The sequence below is a fragment of the Heloderma suspectum genome, chromosome 2, assembly GCF_057233095.1.
Source record: "Heloderma suspectum isolate Gila_16-S chromosome 2, 16-S_ref, whole genome shotgun sequence".
In the NCBI taxonomy this organism is placed as follows: domain Eukaryota; kingdom Metazoa; phylum Chordata; class Lepidosauria; order Squamata; family Helodermatidae; genus Heloderma; species Heloderma suspectum.
Window position 1 is genome coordinate 287,800,598 of NC_139459.1, and position 20,779 is coordinate 287,821,376.

The window sequence follows — 20,779 nt, forward strand, 5'->3', positions numbered from 1 at the left end:
TAGTTACTACTCTGCTGTTTAGGGAGCCGTATCTCCATCCTTCCGTCAGGAGTAAAAGCAATCTCAATTTGGAGTTTAGTCAATAAGTCCCTTCCTAGCAATGCCACCGGACAGGAGGGGGTACAGACAAATGCATGTTCTAGGTGTGTTTTCCCAACCTTGGTGAACAGGAGACGAGAGAGGGGCACTTGGGTTGCCCTTCCATCGACCCCCATTATGGTGATGAACCCCCCACCTCCCATTGGGGGCTCACTGAGGGGGAGGATGGACAGGGCGGCCCCTGTGTCCACAAGGGCTTTGTAGGAGCGGCCCCCAACCTTTATTTTGACCATGGGGTCCCGTCTTGCCTCAGAGACGGCTAAGAGGGGACCGGGCCCCGGTCTGTCCTAATCTCTTTCCTGTTCATACAGAACTCTCTCTGCTCCTCCCGTATTTTCCCCTCTCTCTTTCTGCTTCAAAGCCTCACAGTCACGCTTCCAGTGCCCCATTTTCTTACAAAAGGCACATTGATCTTTCCCCAGGGGAGATCCTTTCCTTCCCCCTTTCCTCCCCTTTCTAGCTCCCTCTTTGTCAGGTTTAAGAACCGCAGCAAGGAGCTTGGCCTGCCTCTTGTCTTTTTCTTTTCCTTCTTCTTCTTCTCGCCTCTCATAAACCTTTTGAGCTACTTCAACTAAAACTCCTAGGTCAGCGGCCAACCCTCCTTCAACTTTTTGCAACTTCTTTCTGATGTCCTGGCAGCTATTTCCCACGAACTGAGTCGTGAGGATCCTTAAATTATTTGGATCATTCAAGTCAATGTCAGTATATTTAGCGAAGGCTTCCCTCAGCCTTTGGAGGAACACAGCAGGAGGTTCATTTTTGTCTTGCTTTAGAGTCAGGACTTTTTGCAAATTGGGGGCCCTTCTCGCGGCTTGCTTCATGCCTGCTAAAATGAGTCGAAAATAGTCAGCATGTAAGCTGCTGTGGCCACCCCCCAATTGGGTCGCCCTGTGGGCAGAACCTCCACCGTCTCCTCCTCAGTTGCTTGGGGATTTTCCTCCCTATACTTGGCTCGTGCCCCCGCAAGGATGGTTGGCTTTTGGCTGAGAAAACAGGTGTTCAATAGCATTTGTGTATCGTCCCATGTGGGGTTGTGAGTAAGCCTCACATTCTCCATCAGAGACAGGAGTGGCCCGGGATCCTCTTCAAAGGAGGGGTTAAATTGTTTCCAATTATACAAATCAGATGTTGTGAATGGGACATAAACAAACATCGTCCCTTGAGGATGTTGGGCGGTAGGGTCGGGGACTTCTCTGATGGGGAAGGTGAACTTCACTGGTGGTTGGGGGTCCTTTCGCAGGTTGTAGTTAGGTCCCCCTTTTGCTTCTCTCTGTAGGACCTCCAATCTTTCCTCTAGGGAATATAGATGATCTTGGAGAGTGTCCCGGCGTTCAACTAGAGGGGTGGGGTCCTCTGGTACTATTTTGTGAGAGGGGTCCTTCTCAGGGGCATCTAACCGCTGGGCGGGCCCCTCAGGAGAGGGTGGTGGTTGCAACGGGCGTGGTCGCCCTGCGACAGCTGTCCCGTAGGGAGGAGGAAGCAGTAGGTCCTTCGGTGCCGTGGCCACGACCCTGGGTGGTCCTTCTTTTGGTGGTTTCCTTTTGACCACCATGGGAAGGGCAAGGGACATGCATTTAACAACCCACGGAGCAGGCCTGCCGCCAAGGGGCACACAAGTTGCCCACGAATCAATATAAGGGAACTGGTCCCAACTTCCCCTCTGTGCTACTATTGTTCGCACATCAGATACCAAGGTTGGGTCAAAAGACCCCTCGGGTGGCCATTTGGGTTCTAATATTGGCCATTCCCGGGTGCAAAAAAAGACAAGACGATCCTTTGTCATCTTAGTTCCATAATCCTGCTTAAAACGTGACCAATTGCGCAAACAACACTCCAAGGGCGTATGGGACTTCTTCGCAGACTTAGATTGGGACCCGCCCATGACGGTGGGAATTTCAGTCAGCAATTCTTGCGCTTCGCCCTCCTCTGACCTGGCCCGTCTCCGGGGTAAGGAAATGCAGATCGGGGCTCCTCACTCGCTTCGCCCATAGGCGTCTCACACAATCACAAACACACCACCGTCCCGCGTTTATCCCCTGATGTAAGCTGTTTCACTTACCCCAAAAGCCTCTTCTGTCCCGCCCGCAGCTGCGTCCAGCTGCTTTATTGATCCACTGCCGGTGCCTAAAAGGAGTGATCACGTCTCCCTCTTCCTCTGGCGTTGGTCCCCAGGCACTTCTGCCGCCACCGTCGTGAGGAGAAGGCAGTATAAAACAACCGCCTGTGGCCACTTCTCCTTCGCGGCCCCTCGGCTCAGCACGAAGGGGACGCGCCCCGAAGCAGGATCCGAGTCACGGCACCAAATTGTTAGATAAAAAGTCCTTGCTTTCGGTTTAGAAGAAAAGAATGCCAGGCAGGCAGCAGTGGATCCAACACTATTTTATTGAACGTTTTGCAAAACGGGTGCAGAGCAGTCTGGACCCCGAGACACGTGTGCAAAAGCCTTTTATATCATATCGCTTCTATTGTTCTCACCAGTAACCAATGAAACAGTTAGTACATCGGCTCACTAAGTTAATATCCAATAAACAGTCACTATCAGCTTACCAAGCCGTTAGTCATGAGTGCGTCAGTATGATTCCCTTTTTGCTCCGCCTATATTTTCCCGCCACTCGGGCTCTTACGTAACTTGAGACGCCAATGGTTATGGAGTCTCCTTTTTCTAACAATTGGCAAAGATATAAGGTATTTATGTTAAAATATAACACATATCCCGTATATACTGAGAAAAATGTATTGTATTTTGGAATTCCAGTTTGTGATTCAGAAACAGCAGGCCTACAAGGTGGGGCCAGGGCTGGATCCAGGTCAGGGATATATTCCTATATCTTCTGGCAGCTCATCACTAGAACTTGGCACAATCCAGTGAGTTGGGAGTAGATCTAGAGCAGAATCTGCAAGCTCAGATTTGCAGGGGGTGGGGTCAGGCTGGCACAATATAAGCCCGGTCTGGAAGTACCCTCAGATATGAAATGATTCTGTAGTCCTACTTCAGCTATAATGATGTTGTTCATGCAAAGAAGCCATGTTTAAACCAGTACTTACTGCTTGAGCATTAATTTCCACAGGGAAAACATCAATTTCATTTCCAAGCTTTCCAGCTACTATGATTTCAGAGCCATCAAAGAGCAGCTTGAAATTATTCTGAGTGATTTCTAATGCTGCATTTTCTGGATACTTCATTTCAATCTCCCTCAGGATGGGAGTAGCAACCTCATGATAAAAGCCCTGGAATGAGACAGAAAAGGTAACCAAAAGAAAAAAATGTGATGCCTCGGTCAGGAAGAAATACAGAGACAGAGTTCAGCATACGTGGAGATAGTTTTGAGACAAGATTTAGTTATGTATTTAACACATTTGTATATGTCTTTGCTATTCCCCCCCCCTACCTGGAGCTGCAGGGCTGCATCCGAGTCCTCGTATATACGCCGGGCAATTCCCCCGTTGTCTAAGGCCATCTTCTCCAGAAATGAGTAGCTGACATCAAAGCCAAAGCCAAGGCAGTAGAGGAAGTATTTTCCTTTATTAACCTGCTTTATGCTTTCTTGAATCTCATTGACATTGGTAACACCTGTCAAATTTATTTTAAAAATGGAAACATGGTGTCAGGATCCAAGGCTCTGATCTCCCCTCCTGAGGAGAGGAGGCCTCTGATATATACAATCTCTCAGAGCAGGAAGAAAATTACTTCCAGAAGCCCATTTTGAGGACTCTTCTTCAGGACACCCCTCCTTCCAAGAAAAGACCATATGGTTGCCCCCCACCCACATCCAGAGGAGTCTCATTACCATCTTCCAGCTTCAAAGCTACCACCACAAAGCAGTTGCCTTGAAGTAATTGCAGTCAAGGGCTTCTAGAGCAAGCAAGGGCCCTTTAAGGGAGATGGCCTCATTTAGTGTGGGGGCACAGCTAAAAACCTAAAAGAATCCAAACCCCTACTTAAGGCCCATTCAGAATTTTCTAGTTGTTGGAGCAACATGCAAGTTAAGTCTGTGTGGCTTCCAGTCCCACTCTGAGCTTACCATGGTGCTACTCTCTCTTGTCCCACCTCCTGAAGACCTGACCTTGGATCTGTCTGGCTATGCTTCTGGAATGTCCCCTCTGCGGCTCTGCCCATCCTCTAGCAGAGCTTCAACTGAGCTTGACCCTTTCTTCAGCAGGGCTCTGCTGCCTGAAACAGAACATGGGGTGTGGAGGTGAAATGCCCTGCCCAGAGGGAATGGCTGGCTGGACCCCTGAATGGGATACTCCCATTAGGAAGGAGGATAGAATGCAAAATTAATTTTTGTGAACTGCCCAGAGAGGGTCCCTTCTTGGGACTTGTCAAACTAATCTCAATAGGCTTTGCTCTCATCTTTTCATGTGCTTGTTTGCTTCTTTTTCTGTCGTTTGTGATCTCCACTGCAAGCATTTTACAAGATTAAGGAATAAGAGAGAACACTTCAGGATATCTTGACATCTGGGCCCAATGATACAGCAAAGCCCTAGAATGTGACTGTATTATCAAATAGTAAAGGGTGAATATGCATTTGAGCTATCTGAAATATGAAGGCAGGCAACAGGCTTGGATCAGAAAAGCAGCACTGACTCCTAAAAAGCAAGGACTACATGAGCGGAAGGATAAAACTAAACCAGACAGAGATGGTAGAGCTTCCTAGCAGCCAAGGAAGATATGGTATATCCCATCAAGGTATGAAGGAATGACAAAACATGAGGAAAAGTTGTGGCTATACACATCATAAGAATAATTGAGGATTAGCTCGTATGTGTTTTTCTCATCTCTTCCTCTCTCTCTCCCCCCCCCGCCCGCCTCCCTACTTCACCCTTTTCTCTCATTCAGGCTTTCCTGCTTATTTGTTTCTCTCTTTGTTAGGCATATGGATATAGGAATGGTGGTTGAATGTGTAAGATGCTTGTTAAGGAGACTTTAAGCAGGAGAAACTTCTGAGGAAGGTTTGAAATTGCAAACTGTTGTAAAGAATGGTTGGGGAAAGGTTGGGGATGAAAAGCATGCATGTGATGTGTAATGAAACTAATGGTGTTGTTCCTTAGTATGTATTAAAATAATAACATATAAATGAAAACAACAGCAAACTCCGTTGGTTTCCTGTTCCTAACTTACCAACAGTGGGTTGACCGTCTGTCAGCAAAATGATCATTGAAACACTTTTGTCTGGCAATAACTCAGCAGAGGTGGCGTTATCCAGTGAATTTATTGCAGTCAGAAGAGCCCCATTGATATCTGTTGCTGTAACAGGAAAGAAAACATGATGATGGATTTGACCACAGAACTGGATTCTTCTTCAATGATCGATAGAGGAGATTCAAAGGTATGATGACAGTTGAGTGTAAAGCTGGAAAAGATCGAATAAATAAGATGTCAGAGGATGTACACTCCAGGCATAGGATGTGGCAAAACAAAATGCATGTAAATAAGTTATGCAAGCAGAAATCTACGCCTGAAAGTTTAAAGATATGGATAAATACATTTCATGTTCAGCTGCAAAATCTGAAACTGAACAGAGAAAGGCTCAAGTAAGGAATAAGGAAATAAGGGTGGAAAAAGGAATAAGGGCGGAATGTGATCACATGTCTGACCAGAAAAAAATACCTCAAGCAGTTGCATGAAAATTTAAATGAAGGGCTGAAAATGACAGAGGGGATAACTGTACCAAGTACATTTTCAAAAATCATCAGCAGTGAGCATTTCCGATTGCAACGCTCCTGGAAAGCTGGACATGCCCGCTTGGTCAGCAGATTTACCTCCTTGAGCCAAAATGGTCTGAACATATTGCTTGGCCAGTTCCACGTTCTCCTCTGTGGCTCTCAACAAAGACGGACGCCATTCAGCAACATTTCCACTAAAGACGACTAAGTTAAAATGGTCTTCAGGGTTAAGATCTTCCAAAATCTTTTGCAGGGCCTCTTTTGTCTATAAAAATGAGTAAAGCAGCACATGATTTTCAGGCACACAGTCATGGTCAGGATCTGAAGCCTAAAATGAGACGTGCATTCAAGTAAAGATTTCTGAAGTGTTTGAGAGGGGGTTTGCATAAACATCTCTTGGCTTAATAAACCAGGATAGGGATGATTCTTTTGGCTGAGCATGCAGCCCCTTCGCTCCTTTCTTCACATGAGCCGGGCAACATATCGGGAAGTCTTCCATAACTATAGTTTCCTTTTTTGTCCAACCGAGAAATGGTAGAACTTAAGTGGCTCAATTCCCTGACTTATTCTGAAGCCATTTCACAATGTGGACAAAATGGGATTTTATAGTTAATGCAAGACTTCCTGCATTAGGAGCTTCCCATTGCTATCATGGGTAGAGGTTTGCTCCCATGAAGGGAGAAGTGAAGAGGGCCGCATGCATGCATTTGTCCCTTTCCCCCTGCTTTCCCCCTCTAACGGCATGCTTCTAGCCTTCTCTTAAATAAATTGATGGACAGGAGGTGATTTACTCATAGGAGGTGACAATACGTGGTTTCATGCAAGAAGGCAGCTCCTGCAGTAGGATTTGAGTCAGAAGTAACTCCCATTGTGGTCAGTGAGGTCCTCTGGATTAAAGTGGAGGCTGGTTACCCTCTTTGTGTCCCCCCCCCTCTTCCCAGCACAAGCATATATGTATCTACTCAGAGGTAACTCCCACTGTGCTCAATGAGGCTTGCTCCTGAAATGCAGGTGCATCTGGACTTTTAGGGGAAAGCTGATTCCTTTTTGAAAATCTTGTATTCCTCCATTAGCTTCTCCTTCCATTGTCCTGGAAACATGGCCAAGGAGGTGGGAACACTGATGAGGTAATCAGACCCAACCCAGCCTCCATTCAGACTCCACCCAGCCATCGAGAAAATAATTCTGTTAGAGCTCAGTGGAAACAGCACAGAGCCCCAGCCACAGCGATGATAAGCCAGGACTTTAAGCACTGTGGAAACTGTAAAAGAAGATGCAGTTGCGGAAACATCGCAACAAAGTTGCAAACAAAGTGAAGCCAATAGTGTGGAAACACACCCAGAGAGAGAGAGAGAGAGAGAGAGAACACAACTCAATGTGTGTATCCTGGACAGTAACAGTTCTAGAATACTGCTTTAGGTTTTCTCAAAAGGTATGATGTGTACTCAGATGACGACAACGTGGATTTGAGAAATGGAAGGACAGGCTGCTGTGGCTAGGGATGTACGAAAGTCACTTACCTTTAACGAAATTTGATTCGCGGTGGGGGGGAGGTGCTCCGTCCCCCCCCCCGAAATTCTGGCCAGTGGGGGGAGGCGCTCCGTCCCTCCACCCCTGAATCCTGGCCGGCCAGCCCACAAATGGCGGCGGTCATAGCCACCGCCGTTTGTGTCCCTGCAGTCAGCCGTGATAGGCTACGTAAATGTTTACGTAGCCTATCATGGCTAAGTAAAAACAACAAAAAAAAGCACGTAGGCAAATGGCGGCGCCCATGGGCGCCACCATTTGCGTTCCTTATTTTGGCATGTCTAGTCTACGTAAACATTTACGTAGACTACGGCGAAAATAAGGGGAACGCAAATAGCGTCGCGTCTATGCTATTTGCGTTCCCCTTATTTTTGCCATAGTCTACGTAAATGTTTACGTAGACTAGATGTGCCAAAATAAGGAACGCAAATGGTGGTGCCTATGGGCGCCGCCATTTGCATATGCGCTTTTTTTTTTTTTACTTAGCCGTGATAGGCTACGTAAACATTTATGTAGCCTATCACGGTATTTTTTAAAAATCTAGCCGTGATAGGCTACATAAATCTTTATGTAGCCTATCACATTTTGTTGTTGTTGTGGTTGTTTTACTGGAAATGGTGGCGGCGGCAGCCGGTCAGAAGACCGGCCGCCGCATCCGCCGAACCTCCGCTGAACCGCCGCCGGAGCCACCGCCGCCAGGAGGATTCGCCCAAGGTAAGTCCTGTCCCGGGGGGGGGGGCAGACCGTTTCGCCACCAGTTTCGGGGGGCCGAATGCGCTGGCATTTGGCCTCCCCGAGATTCGTGGCGAAATTCTCTGACATCCCTAGCTGTGACTGCAAGAGGGTGAGCCCACCACAGTTCTTTCCTGACGCTCAGGTCACAAAGATGGATGAGGCTGGGACTAGCTGGAGGATTCCCAACCCAATCGAAAAAACTATATTTCATTGATTCCTTAAGAAGAGACACTACATTGTTTCTGCCATTAGAATTGGGCATGCACCTAGCTTAGCACAGTAGTAACACCATAAGGAAACTTCAGAGAATATTCTACTTTGAGACACATTACCTGCTGAATTTTCTGTCCAGTCATAGAGCCACTGCGATCTATCACAAAGATGACATTTTTGGGAAATGCTGGCATTTGACTGGGTGCAAAATAATGGACAAAATACCCATTCACAATCTGAAAACAAACAAACACAGGTGGTATGAATGGAAATAAAATAATAAAATAAATTGAATGGAAATGAGCTAGGGTACATAACATCATTACAGCTCCCATTACATTACCTGTATATTGCCTGCAGTGGCACTCCTTTTGACATCGTAACGTATGAGAAAATCTCCATCTAGCAGAGTTTCTTTCAGTTTGGGGCTTTTCCTTTGTTGAGCTATGGTTGGTTTAAAGGAAATGTGAGCCTGAAAATTAAAGGCGCAGACGAAAACAGTCAAGGTATCACAGGAGAACAAGTGATTTGTTTCTTCAAGGGCATTAAGATTGTTGGTCCAACTTCTGTACCTTGGTCTCATCCTGCACCTTTGTGAGGGCATTGCTCAGTTCATTGGTGATGAAGGTGCTTTCAGTTTCCAAGAAACTTATACCTTGCGGTTCAAAGATGTGGGTATCAATCTGAAGAATATTAAAAGAAAAAGCACAGATTCATATCTTCCTCCTGTGATGTGATGCCAGGAGGCAGCGACACTTCAGACAAAATCCTCTTCCAAGAACTTACCTGGAAGTGCTTGACCAGCTGTTTGGGCTTGACCTTAATCAGCAGTTCATACTTCCCCAGCTTGCGCTTCAGTAACTCCTCGTAGATCAGCTCAAAGGTCACTTTAGCAGCTGCTGCGACATTGACTGAAACATGAAACTGCTCTAGTTTTCTTCCAGTTGATCTGGAAAGAAGGAACTCTGATTTAGACTTTATGCATGTAACCATTTACCAGTTCATGTTTCTATGATGGGTAGAGGGTAGGTCTATCAATGTGTCATCGCTTGTCAAAAGGTTTCCAAAGGTGTTGGTCCTGTCACCCATTTAACTAATGTGCTGCCATCACAGATAGTTCATCATAAACACTTCAGCTAAATCTCAACATCTTGAAGACACTAAGGTCATGCAGATATCCCTAGTTGTGTAGGACAAAGAGAGTTGGGTTAGCTGCTTATCATGCAAAGCTGATGAAAGCTGAATGGGCTGAAAGTCCTTTTTCTATACCACTATATAGAGTGGTTAGTGGGGACAGTGGGAACAACCTGAATTCCCACCACTACGTGTATTTAGCCTCTCTTCTTATGGAAGTCTGAACAGAGCTAATGATAAGAACATAAGAAGAGCCATGCTGGATCAGACCAAGTGTCCACCTAGTCCAGCATTCTGTTCACACAATGGCCAACCAGCTGTCGATTGGGAACCCACAAGCAGGGCATGAGTGCAACAGCACCCTACCACCTATGTTCCCTAGCAACTGGTGTATGTAGGCTCACTTCCTCTGGAACTGGAAGTAGCACATAGCCATCAAGCCTAGTAGCCACTGATAGCCTTTTCCTCCAGGAATTTGTCTAACCCTCTTTTAAAGCCATCCAAATTGGTGGCCACACCCCTACATCCTGTGGTAGCAAATTCCATAGTTTAACTATGTGCTGTCTGAAGAAATACTTCCTGTTATCTGTCCTGAATCTCCCACCAACCAGCTTCATGGGATGACCCCAGGTTCTAATATTTTAAGAGTGAGAAAAATGTCTCCCTATCCACATTCTCCACACCATGCATAACTTTATACACCTCTATCATGTCTTCCCTTACCCTGTTTTTTTCCAAGCGAAACAATCCCAGGTGTTGTAACCTTCTCTCATAGGGGAGATGCTCCAGCCCCTTGATCATTTTAGTTGCCCCTTTCTGCACTTTTTCCAGCTCTACAATATCTTTTTTTAGAACTGTACACAGTATTCCAAGTGTGGTTGCACCATAGATTTGTATAAAGGCAGTATGATACTGGCTGTTTTATTTTCCATTCCTTTTCTTATTATGCCTAACAAGGAGTTTGCCTTTTTTACAGCAGCTGCACACCGGGTTGACATTTTCATTGAACTGTCCACCCAAACCCCAAGATCTATTTCTTGGTTGGTTACCGCTAGCTCAGATCCCATCAGGCTATAATTGAAGTTGGGATTTTTTGCCCCAATGTGAATCACTTTACACTTGCTTACACCAAACCGCATTTGCCATTTAGATGCCCATTCTCCCAGTTTGGAGAGATCCTTTTGGAGCTCTTCATAATTCCTTTTTGTTTCAACCACCCTAAATAATTTGGTGTCATCCACAAACTTGGCCACCTCACTGCTCACTCCTAATTCCAGATCATTTATGAACAGGTTGAAAAGCATTGAGCCTAATACAGATCCCTGTGGGACCCCACTATTTACTTCCCTCCATTGGAAGATTTACCATTTATTCCTACTCTCTGCTTTTTGTTCTGTAACCAGTTACCGATCTATTAGAGGACATCGCCTCTTATTCCGTGACTGCTAAGTTTGCTCAGGAGTCTTTGATGAGGGACTTTGTCAAAAGCCTTTTGAAAGTCCAAGTAAATAATAGCTCCCTTAACACTACTCATTAACCATGCTGGCAACCTCTTGGATTTGGTGCTATGTTTCGTAACCTGTGGTATACATTTTAGCTGGGCTTCTATTATTGTGGTTTTGAGTAATCTCCAAACATTTTGAAGGGATTTAATCCTCTTGACTCCCCCTTTTAATTTCCTTTTCACCAGTTCCCTCATTTTAGAGAAGTTTCCTCTTTTGAAGTCAAATGTGACTGTTGGACTTGCAGGACAATTTTCAACTTAAGTGTATCTTAAATCTGATAGCACTGTGATTACTGTTTCCAGCTGGTTCAAAAACATTTACATCTCGTACTAGGTCCTGAGCAACACCATTTAGGATTAAATCCAAGGTTGCCTTCCCTCTGGTTGATTCCATGACCAACTGTTCTAGGGCACAATCATTTAGGGCACTGAAAAATCTAACCTCTTTGAAGTGACTGGAACATGCATTTATCCAGTCAATGTGGCGGTAGTTGAAGTCACCCATTATTACAACACTTCCTTGTTTGGAGGCCTCCCTGATTTCATTTTCCATTTCAAGGTCACTCTGAGCATTCGGGTCTGGCGGATGATAGCATGTTTCTAGCACTAAATTAGTTTTGGAGCCTGGGATAGTCGCCCATAGTGACTCTGTGGAAGAGCCTACCCCTTTTAGGTGTTCTAGTCCACTCAACGCTATGCCCTCTTTGGGCAACACCTCCCCCAGTACACCCTTCTCTGTCCTTCCTGTAGAGTTTATACCCAGAGATGACCATATCCCACTGGTTCTCTCCATTCCACCAGGTTTCTGTAATGCCCACTATATCCAGGTTGTCTTTTAAAACCAAGCACTCCAACTATCCCATTTTGGCTTCGAGGCTTCTATCACCTATACGCAGTGTCCCTGCCCAGATGCCTCTGGCATGTACATCTTTTGTTATAGGACTTTGGCCTCTTAATTGGCTATTATGTTCTACCATGTAGTCCTGGCCTATTTCCTTCCCTTCTACATTTGGGCAACCAGAAACATTTTCATCTTCATCCCTTTGGGATGATTTAACCTGAACTGGAAGCTTCCCAGATCCTGTTGGCTTTCCCCCAGAATTTAGTTTAAAAGCTGCTGTGCCATACTTTTTATGTTTAGAGCCAGCAGTCTGGTTCCATTTTGGTTCAAAGTGGAGCCCATCCCTCCTGTACAGGCCCAAAATGTTCCCCAGTACCTAACAAATCTGAACTCCTCCCTGCACCACCATGTCATCCACACATTGAGACTCCTCAGCTTCACCTGTCTAGCTGGCCCTGCATGTGGAACAGGTAGCATTTTAGAGAAAGCCACCTTGGTAGTCCTAGATTTCAGTGACCTACCTAGCAACCTAAATTTGGCTTCCAGGACCTCATGACTACATTTTCCCACATTGTTGGTACCAACATGGGCCACGACCACTGACTCCACCCCAGCACTATCTACTAGGCTATCTAGTTGGCACGTGATATCCACAACCTTCTTAACAGGCAGGCAATTCACCACGTGGTCTACACGCCAATCACAAACCCAGCTGTCTATGTATCCAATGTTTGATCTCCCACTACCACAAGCCCCCCTCCACCCGGAGGCACATCCTTGGTGCAAGAGGATATTTGTTCGTCTTTGGAGGAATGCGTCCCTTCTAAGGGATCATTTCCCTGTTCCTCAGAATGATGCCCTCCTTCCCCAAGACCTGCATTCTCCATGACAGCAGAGGAGCTGTCACCCTGGGAGTGGGACACAGCTAATCAGTCCCTGAAGGTCTCATCCTCCAGCCTCTCTGCCTCTCTTAGCTTCTCCAGGTCAGCAACCTTGGTATCAAGGGAATGCATTTGTTTCCTGAGAACCAGGTGCTCATTACACCAAACACACACCCACGACTTCTGTCCAGCAGGTAGATAGTCATACATGTGGCACTCAGGGAAATACATTGGATAGCTCCCTCCCCACTGCTGGCTTTCTACCTTCATAACTGGTTTTTTTTTTGGGGGGTGCCCCTGGAAAACTTAGTTGTTTACCACGAGAAGGTGGGGACATTATTTACAGTTATTTAATACAGTTACTTACTATGAGTAGGGAGGGAAATGTTCACCACCCTGGTTCCTTGCGCTGTTGCTACACGCATACCGTTGCTTAACTTGCGTGTTTGCTGATGCTTTGTCCCTGGGGCTGAGATGCTTTGTCAATGGGGCTCCTTCTTGTGCTCAGAGAGCTGGCTCCCTTGCAAGCATGTCTCCTGATATAGATAGGCCCAACTGCTCCTGCAGTGAATCTGATTGGATGGCCTCATTTGAAAAGCAAGAGAGGCTGTGTGTGAACTGCTGATCAGCGCTGGCTTTCAGTGGGCTGGAAATGTAGGTCAGTTGGCACCCTAGGGAATGGTGATTCCTATTTAGGAAGGAGGACTGTTAACAATAGTGAATGGGAGACCTATTGAGGGGAGAGACTCTATATTCAATGGGTCATTGGAGGGGACAACAGACAAAGGGTAGGTGATTTGGGAAGGCTGTGGCTTGCAAGGTCTGGGTCCTTTTTCTCTGTGTTTTTAAAAACTTAAAATGATATGCTGAACTCTTAAACTTGCTTTATTTAATGAACTGGTCTTTAAGACCTAAAGCCTGAGCCTAAACTGAGCCCAAACTGAAGCTAGTCTGCACTTTTTCCTGCTTTAAGAAGAGACTTCCACTGCTTACTTTTTCAAAACTGAATGCTTGATGCTCTCCTCCCAGTTCAGTGATTCTACCTATGGGAGGAAACAGCTTAAAACAAGAAGCCAGGAAAAGTTCTGCTGCTTACTTGACTAATCCAGCACTTTGCCCTCGTGAAACGGCAGCATCATACTGATCTTGTGCAGATTTCTTCTCCTTGATTATTCCAGGATATGTTTCTCCATCTATGGTCCTTCAAAATCAATAGTTCAAGCATGTAAAGTCATTAAGAGGAGGAATAGGTGCAGGTCCAGAGAAAGGCAGGGAGAACACAGTGACACAGTGATGTGCAGATCTATGATCATTGGCAGAAACAGAAAGAAAACTAAATCCTACATGCTCCCAGTATGATCTTTGTTGCACTTTCTGATCTTAAACCAGACATTAGAAAGAGTTATGGAGCTAAAGATTGAAGTAGCCCTTACCTCTTTGTAAAATTTCTGCAAAAGAACATTTTAGGGTTTCTATCAGTAGACAAATATATCTACTCCTTTCCTCCTACACTGTAACATGATTACTTTTGGGACAACAGGGACAATATATCCAAAGTCATCTCCTTTCATAAGCCAGTAAATTTTTTTCAGTGGTTCATCTTGACATCATCTTGTTTAAACTGCCCAGAACAGACTCAGGGACACCCCAAGAGATGAGCTTGCTTACATGCTGAAGTTTGTGATGAAGGCTGTCTTGGGTAATTCTACTTCAAAGAGGGCCTCCTTGGATTCATTTGCTCTGTTGACGACTCTGCTGGTGATGACCGTGTGGGCAAACCGTGATGTGACTTTGCAGTCCACATGCAGGCTGTAGATTTCAATGTCATTCTGGGGAAGAGGAGAAAAGGGGTCTATGAAATTAATACTACGAAGTCATTTCCTGCCCATTCAAATTCATGTATTTATTGGTCAACCATTGAGCAGTGGTTATAGCTATGAGCAACAACAATCTACCTTGAATATGAAAACTCATGTTCACAAAAATGCCAAATTATCCTTTTAAAGGCTTAGATGAACAAGTTGCTTAGATATTTATCAGTGATCAAAATGGGGTGTTTTTTTGTATAAGGCTTTTAAACCATAACATGTCTCACTATTTAAACTTTGATTAAGTTTTTATTCCTTCTTTTTGTAAACAATACAAACAAGGCAAAGATGGGGCTGGACAGAGTGATAAAGCGGAAGGACAAAAGGTTACAGGTTACACAGAAAAAGAGATTGATGAACCCATCTCTAGCCTGAATGGTATTTGTGTCCTTCTGCATGTTGCAAGGCAGTTTCTGGCTGCCTTTGGGAGGTGAACATCCTGCGGGGGTGGTGTTCCCTTTGCCCAAACAGCCAGTGACCTTGCACTACCTATGTAATGAATACTTACATGAACAAAGACAACATAATGCTTTGAGAGTGGACCCGAACCATGTTAATAGATCTCTTTCCTGAATGTTTAATTAACATTGGGATGCTTGATAATCATAGGATATTTTAAAGGCACACAAGGGGCTGCATGGATCCCTTTCTGGGAAGCTAAAATCCCATCCATCAGCTATAAAGAGAAGCTGTATAGGAGATTGTGTGGGCCTCTATGTCCCTTGGATCAGAGGGAGGGACCCTTTTCCATACATAGGACCCTATCCCCAGGGTTTGACAGCTGTTTCAATGCGTGTATTTACTCTACCTCGATTATTTGCTCTACCACAATTAGGGCAAAGTCTTTCTTAAATGTTAATGTGGTGACCATCAGGGGAGGACCCTAGCTTAGTAGCTGAACACATGGCTTTGTTGAAGCAAGCCACAGGTATCTCCAATTCAGTAGATCGGACCTTCTGCCTGGGAACTGGAGAGCCAGAGTAGACAATACTTAGCCCAATGGAGAAAGGATCTGACACCATGGTAACATCTGGAGGGCCATTTCCATTTCAGGTGGAATGGCAGGGTAAAAGTGAACTTAAATGAAATGGCAGTAAAACACAGTTCAAGTCAACATTTTCCAATGTTCTTTAAAAGTAGTGTGAGTGTACTTAAGATTTAGCAAGATTACTCTATTGCAGGATTTTCATTCTTAGGTTATAAAAGCAGGAGATATAGATGGGAGATGACCCTGGCAGATCCTAGGAAACACACTGACAATTTATTGTAGCCCCCTGCATTTTAGGTTAAAACATTTCTTCAGGAGCAATGGAATGTATTCATTTCTATGACCAGATAATGGGCAGGTTAGCATGTCACTTTAACCCATGGTGGTTTCATGCTATGCACAGTACCTTATTTTGGAAATAGCCCACTGTACCCCATCACACAATCAGGCAAATAAGCTACAGTGCGTAGTTTATTTCTTCCCCCCTCACCCTTCCCCCTCTGTAGCCCTCCCACCTGGGTGGACAGTATCCCAGCTTCCTTTGCCTTCCTTCTCACTCCATTCCTCCCCTCCCACCACCGTGCCATTTGCTGGCTTTCCAAGCCCTTCCCTTATCTTCAGCTGTGCACCAAAAAGCGAGTGGGGGCTCTAAACCCTTGAACATTTGCAGGAATGGGAAGAAATTTCATACAAGGGTTGCCCTCATGGGGAAGCACCAGATGCACAACTAAAACCCTACATGAATGAAAAATCTTCACACCAAAAAGAGGGGGGCTGTGAACCCTTGAAAGTCTGGAGGAATGGGATGAAATTTTAGTCACAGGTTCCCCTAATGGGCAGGCACCAGACACACACCTAAAACCCTGCACAGCTATGCCCCTCCATGGGAAATGTGTGTGTGTGGGAATTGTAGTGCATGTAAAAGCCTTGGGTAGGCACAAGAGTGAAAGAGACTTTAAAAGGTTGCTGCATGCTTCTCCAAAGGAGGGGGCAGCAGGGGCGTAGTCAGCAGCGCAGTCTGTTGCTAGGCAGATCATGGAAACAGAGATCGCCAGAGAGGAGCAGAGCAGCAGCCGTGCTTTTGACCACGCTTATCAGGCAACTCTGTCAGTGAGCAACTTAACCTACCCTCCAAATCAGATGACACGCTAACCCATGAGGGGTTAAATAATCCTCACTGCAGACCTTAGGTTATCAGGGTGGCTTATTTGGGTCAAATAACCCAGTGTTGGTTGGAAAAGAGCTCACAGATAATACATTAACCCATCACGAGTTAAATAAAGCACCATGGTTTATTTAACCTGTCATGGGTTGATGTGTCATCTGAACCCAGCCAATGTCACTTCCTGCTGTCTTCTCCTTAATCCTTAAAGCTGTCTCACAGATTGACCTGAATGTTAACTAAACATAAATATGATACTTCAACTCTATTTTTGGAACTATTGCAAATATATATTTATCATTCCTAAGAAGAGAGTTCAGTTATGTGGCAAAACCTCTTCCCTAAACCTCTGAGTCTAGTTTCTACCTGAATGCTCCCTTGTAATTTCTTTAAGTCCATACTGAGTAGCTAAGGCTCTCCCATTAACATAGGTGAATTAAATGACAGAATATTGCATTTGTCTCACATTTTAAGGAAAAATCAGACCCCCCACAAAGAAGCCAAATACCTGATGTGCAGCAGGGTCTGCTAATACTATCTGCGAAGAAAAGACCAGCCAGAGAGTGAAAACTTGCCCTTCCATTTTGGAAATGACAGAGCCACAGAGGATAATTAATTTATTGGAAAGAGTTAATGAATAACTAGGGTCTGGGGAAATTGGAAATCAGTAAGCCTAATATTTACACATTGATGTAAGATAGGGTTGTGCACCACTTTGGTCTCAAACCCAAATAACGAGGCAAAGCAGGCTGATTCGGAGGTGCCTCAATGTGCTACAAGGCATGATCAGAACAGCACTGAGGTGCCACAAAGTGAAGCAGGTCACTTACAAGGCACCTTGGTCTGCTTTGTGTATTCGGAGCTTTTATGATGCGTTCTGAGCTCCAAAATATATCAACGTGAAGATCAGGGAGGGGGAGGAGGAGGAAGGAGGGGGAAGGCAAGAGGAGAAGGATGAGGAGTGAGTGAGCTTGGGTGAATGGCCAAATTAGGACCAAACTTAACCCAGCAGTGCCCTGTCAGTGACAGTGGTGGTGGAGGAGGGGGAATACTGCATTTATTTTGGCGAAAGCCTGCCTTTGTTCATTTCACAACAGCGAGAACTAGGGAGTTGGTTGGGTTAGAGACCTGTGTGTGTTTCTTGTTGTTGTTGTTGTTGTTGTTCAGTCGTTCAGTCGTGTCCGACTCTTCATGACCCCATGGACCATAGCACGCCAGGCCTTCCTGTCCTGCGCTCTCTCCCGGAGCGTGCTCAAGTTCATATTCATTGCATCCGTGATGCTATCTAGCCATCTCATCCTCTGCCGTCCCCTTCTCCTTTTGCCTTCAGTCTTTCCCAGCATCAGGGTCTTTTCCAGAGAGTTTTCTCTTCGCATTAGGTGGCCGAAATATTTCAGCTTCAGCTTCAGTATCTGTCCTTCCAATGAGCACTCAGGGTTGATTTCCTTTAGGATGGACTGATCTGACCTCCTTGCAGTCCAGGGGACTCGTAAGAGTCTTCTCCAGCACCACAGTTCGAAAGCATCAATTCTTCGGCGCTCAGCCTTCCTTATAGTCCAGCTCTCACAGCCATACATTACTACTGGGAAAACCATAGCTTTGTTTAGACGGACCTTTGTCGGCAAGGTGATGTCTCTGCTTCTTACTATGCTGTCTAGGTTTGCCATAGCTTTCCTCCCAAGGAGCAAGCGTCTTTTAATGTCATGGCTACAGTCACCGTCTGCGGTGATCTCGGAGCCCAAGAAAGTAAAATCTGTCACTGCTTCCATTACTTCCCCTTCTATATGCCAGGAAGTGATGGGGCCAGATGCCATGATCTTAGTTTTTTTAATGTTGAGTTTCAAACCATCTTTTGCACTCTCTTTCACCCTCAACAAGAGGCTCTTTAGATCCTTTTCGCTTTCTGCCATTAGGGTGGTATCATCTGCATATCGAAGGTTGTTGATAATTCTCCCGGGAATCTTAATTCCGAACTGTGATTCATCCAACCCGGCGTTTCTCATGATGTACTCTGCATATAAGTGAAATAAGCAGGGTGACAATATGCAGCCTTGTCGTACTCCTTTCCCAATTTTGAACCACTCGGTTGTTCCATGTCTGGTTCTTACTGTTGCTTCTTGACCCTCGTACAGGTTTCTCAGGAGACAGGTAAGGTGGTCTGGTACTCCCATCACTTTAAGAATTTGCCACAGTTTGTTGTGATCCACACAATCAAAGGCTTTAGCGTAGTCAATGAAGCAGAAATAGACGTTTTTCTGGAATTCTCTTGCTTTCTCCATGATCCAGCGAACGTTGGCGATTTGATCTCTAGTTCCTCTGCCTCTTCAAAACTCTGCTTGTACTTCTGGTAGTTCTCGGTTCGCATACTGCTGAAGCCTAGCTTATATGATTTTGAGCATCACCTTGCTGGCATGTGAAATGAGCACAATTGTGCGGTAGTTTGAACACTCTTTGGCGTTGCCCTTCTTTGGAATTGGAATGTAAACTGACCTTTTCCAGTCTTGTGGCCACTGTTGAGTGTTCCAGATTTGTTGGCATATTGAGTGCAGCACTTTAACAGCATCATCTTTTAGGATTTTAAATAGCTCAGCTGGAATACTGTCATCTCCGCTAGCTTTGTTGTTAGTAATGGGGCCTAAGGCCCACTTGACTTCACTCTCGAGGATGTCCAGCTCAAGTTCAGTGACCGCACTATCATGGCTATCAAGGACATTAAGATCTTTCCTGTATAGTTCTTCTGTGTATTCTTGCCACCTCTTCTTAATCTCATCTGCTTCTGTTAGGTCCCTGCCTTCTTTGTCCTTTATCATGCCCGTCTTTGCACAAAACGTTCCCTTGAGATCTCCAATTTTCTTGAAGAGATCTCTAGTCTTTCCCATTCTGTTGTTTTCCTCGATTTCTTTGCATTGTTCATTTAAGAAGGCCTTCTTGTCTCTCCTTGCTATTCTCTGGAACTCTGCATTCAGTTGGATATATCTTCCCCTTTCTCCCTTGCTTTTCGCTTCCCTTCTTTCCTCAGCTACTTGTAAAGCCTCATCAGACAGCCACTTGGCTTTCTTGCATTTCTTTTTCTTTGGATGGATTGAGTTGCTGCCTCCTGAACAATGTTACGGACCTCCGTCCATAGTTCCTCAGGCACTCTGTCTATCAAGTCTAATCTCTGAAATCTATTCCTCACCTCCACTGTATATTCATAAGGGATATGATTTAGGTCATACCTGAATGGTTTAGTGGTTTTCCCTACGTTCTTCAATTTACGCTGAAATTTTGCAACAAGAAGCTCATGATCTGAGCCACAGTCAGCTCCAGGTCTTGTTTTTACTGACTGTATAGAGCTTCTCCATCTTTGACTGCAAAGGACATAATCAATCTGATTTCGATATTGACCATCTGGTGATGTCCATGTGTAGAGTCGTCTCTTGTGCTGTTGGAAAAGAGTGTTTGCTATGATCAGCGTGTTCTCTTGGCAAAACTCTATTAGCCTTTGTCCTGCTTCATTTTGTACACCCAAGCCATGCCTGCCTGTTATCCCGGTGATTTCTTGATTTCCTACTTTAGCATTCCAATCCCCTATGATGAAGAGGACATCTTTTTTTGGTGTTAGTTCTAGAAGGTGTTGTAGGTCTTCATAGAACCGATCAACCTCAGCTTCTTCAGCCTCAGTGGTTGGGGCACAGACTTGAATTACTGTGATGTTGAATGGTTTGCCTTGGATGTCGATGTTCAATCTTGCCATCTCATGTTTGACCACCTCCAGCTTACTTTGATTCATTGATCTGACATTCCAGGTTCCTAAACAATATTGTTCTTTACAGCATTGTTTTTTCTTTTCACCACCAGACACATCCACAGCTGAGTGTCCTTTCGGCTTTGGCCCAGCCGCTTCACTCTTTCTGGTGCTACTTGGAAATACCCTCTGCTCTTCCCCAGTAGTATTAGTATATTGGACACCTTCCGATCTGAGGGGCTCATCTTCCGGCGTCATCTCTTTTAGCCTTGTGATACGTTCCATGGGGTTTTCTTGGCAGGAATACTGGAGTGGGTTGCCATTTCCTTCTCCAGTGGACCACATTTTGTCAGAACTCTCTGCCATGACCTGTCCATCTTGGGTGGCCCTGCACGGCATAGCTTATGGCTTCACTGAGTTACGCAAGCCCCTT

At 45.2% G+C, this 20,779-nt stretch overlaps 1 protein-coding gene across 1 annotated transcript in view; it reads right to left on the reverse strand.

Annotated features, from left to right (window-relative positions):
* LOC146354788 (inter-alpha-trypsin inhibitor heavy chain H4-like) overlaps positions 1–17,212 on the reverse strand; it is a 42,285-nt gene extending 25,073 nt beyond the window's left edge. Inside the window, exons 1-11 of the mRNA XM_084839781.1 lie at positions 17,128–17,212; positions 14,270–14,430; positions 13,698–13,802; positions 9,028–9,190; positions 8,814–8,924; positions 8,585–8,713; positions 8,361–8,477; positions 5,863–6,031; positions 5,222–5,347; positions 3,489–3,670; positions 3,145–3,327 (exon numbers count right to left, since the gene is read on the reverse strand). Of these exons, the coding sequence (XP_084695907.1) occupies positions 3,145–3,327; positions 3,489–3,670; positions 5,222–5,347; positions 5,863–6,031; positions 8,361–8,477; positions 8,585–8,713; positions 8,814–8,924; positions 9,028–9,190; positions 13,698–13,802; positions 14,270–14,430; positions 17,128–17,202 (1,521 nt within the window). The 5' untranslated portion in view covers positions 17,203–17,212. The remainder of the gene's footprint in view (positions 1–3,144; positions 3,328–3,488; positions 3,671–5,221; positions 5,348–5,862; positions 6,032–8,360; positions 8,478–8,584; positions 8,714–8,813; positions 8,925–9,027; positions 9,191–13,697; positions 13,803–14,269; positions 14,431–17,127) is intronic.
* Between the last annotated feature and the right edge of the window lie 3,567 nt (positions 17,213–20,779).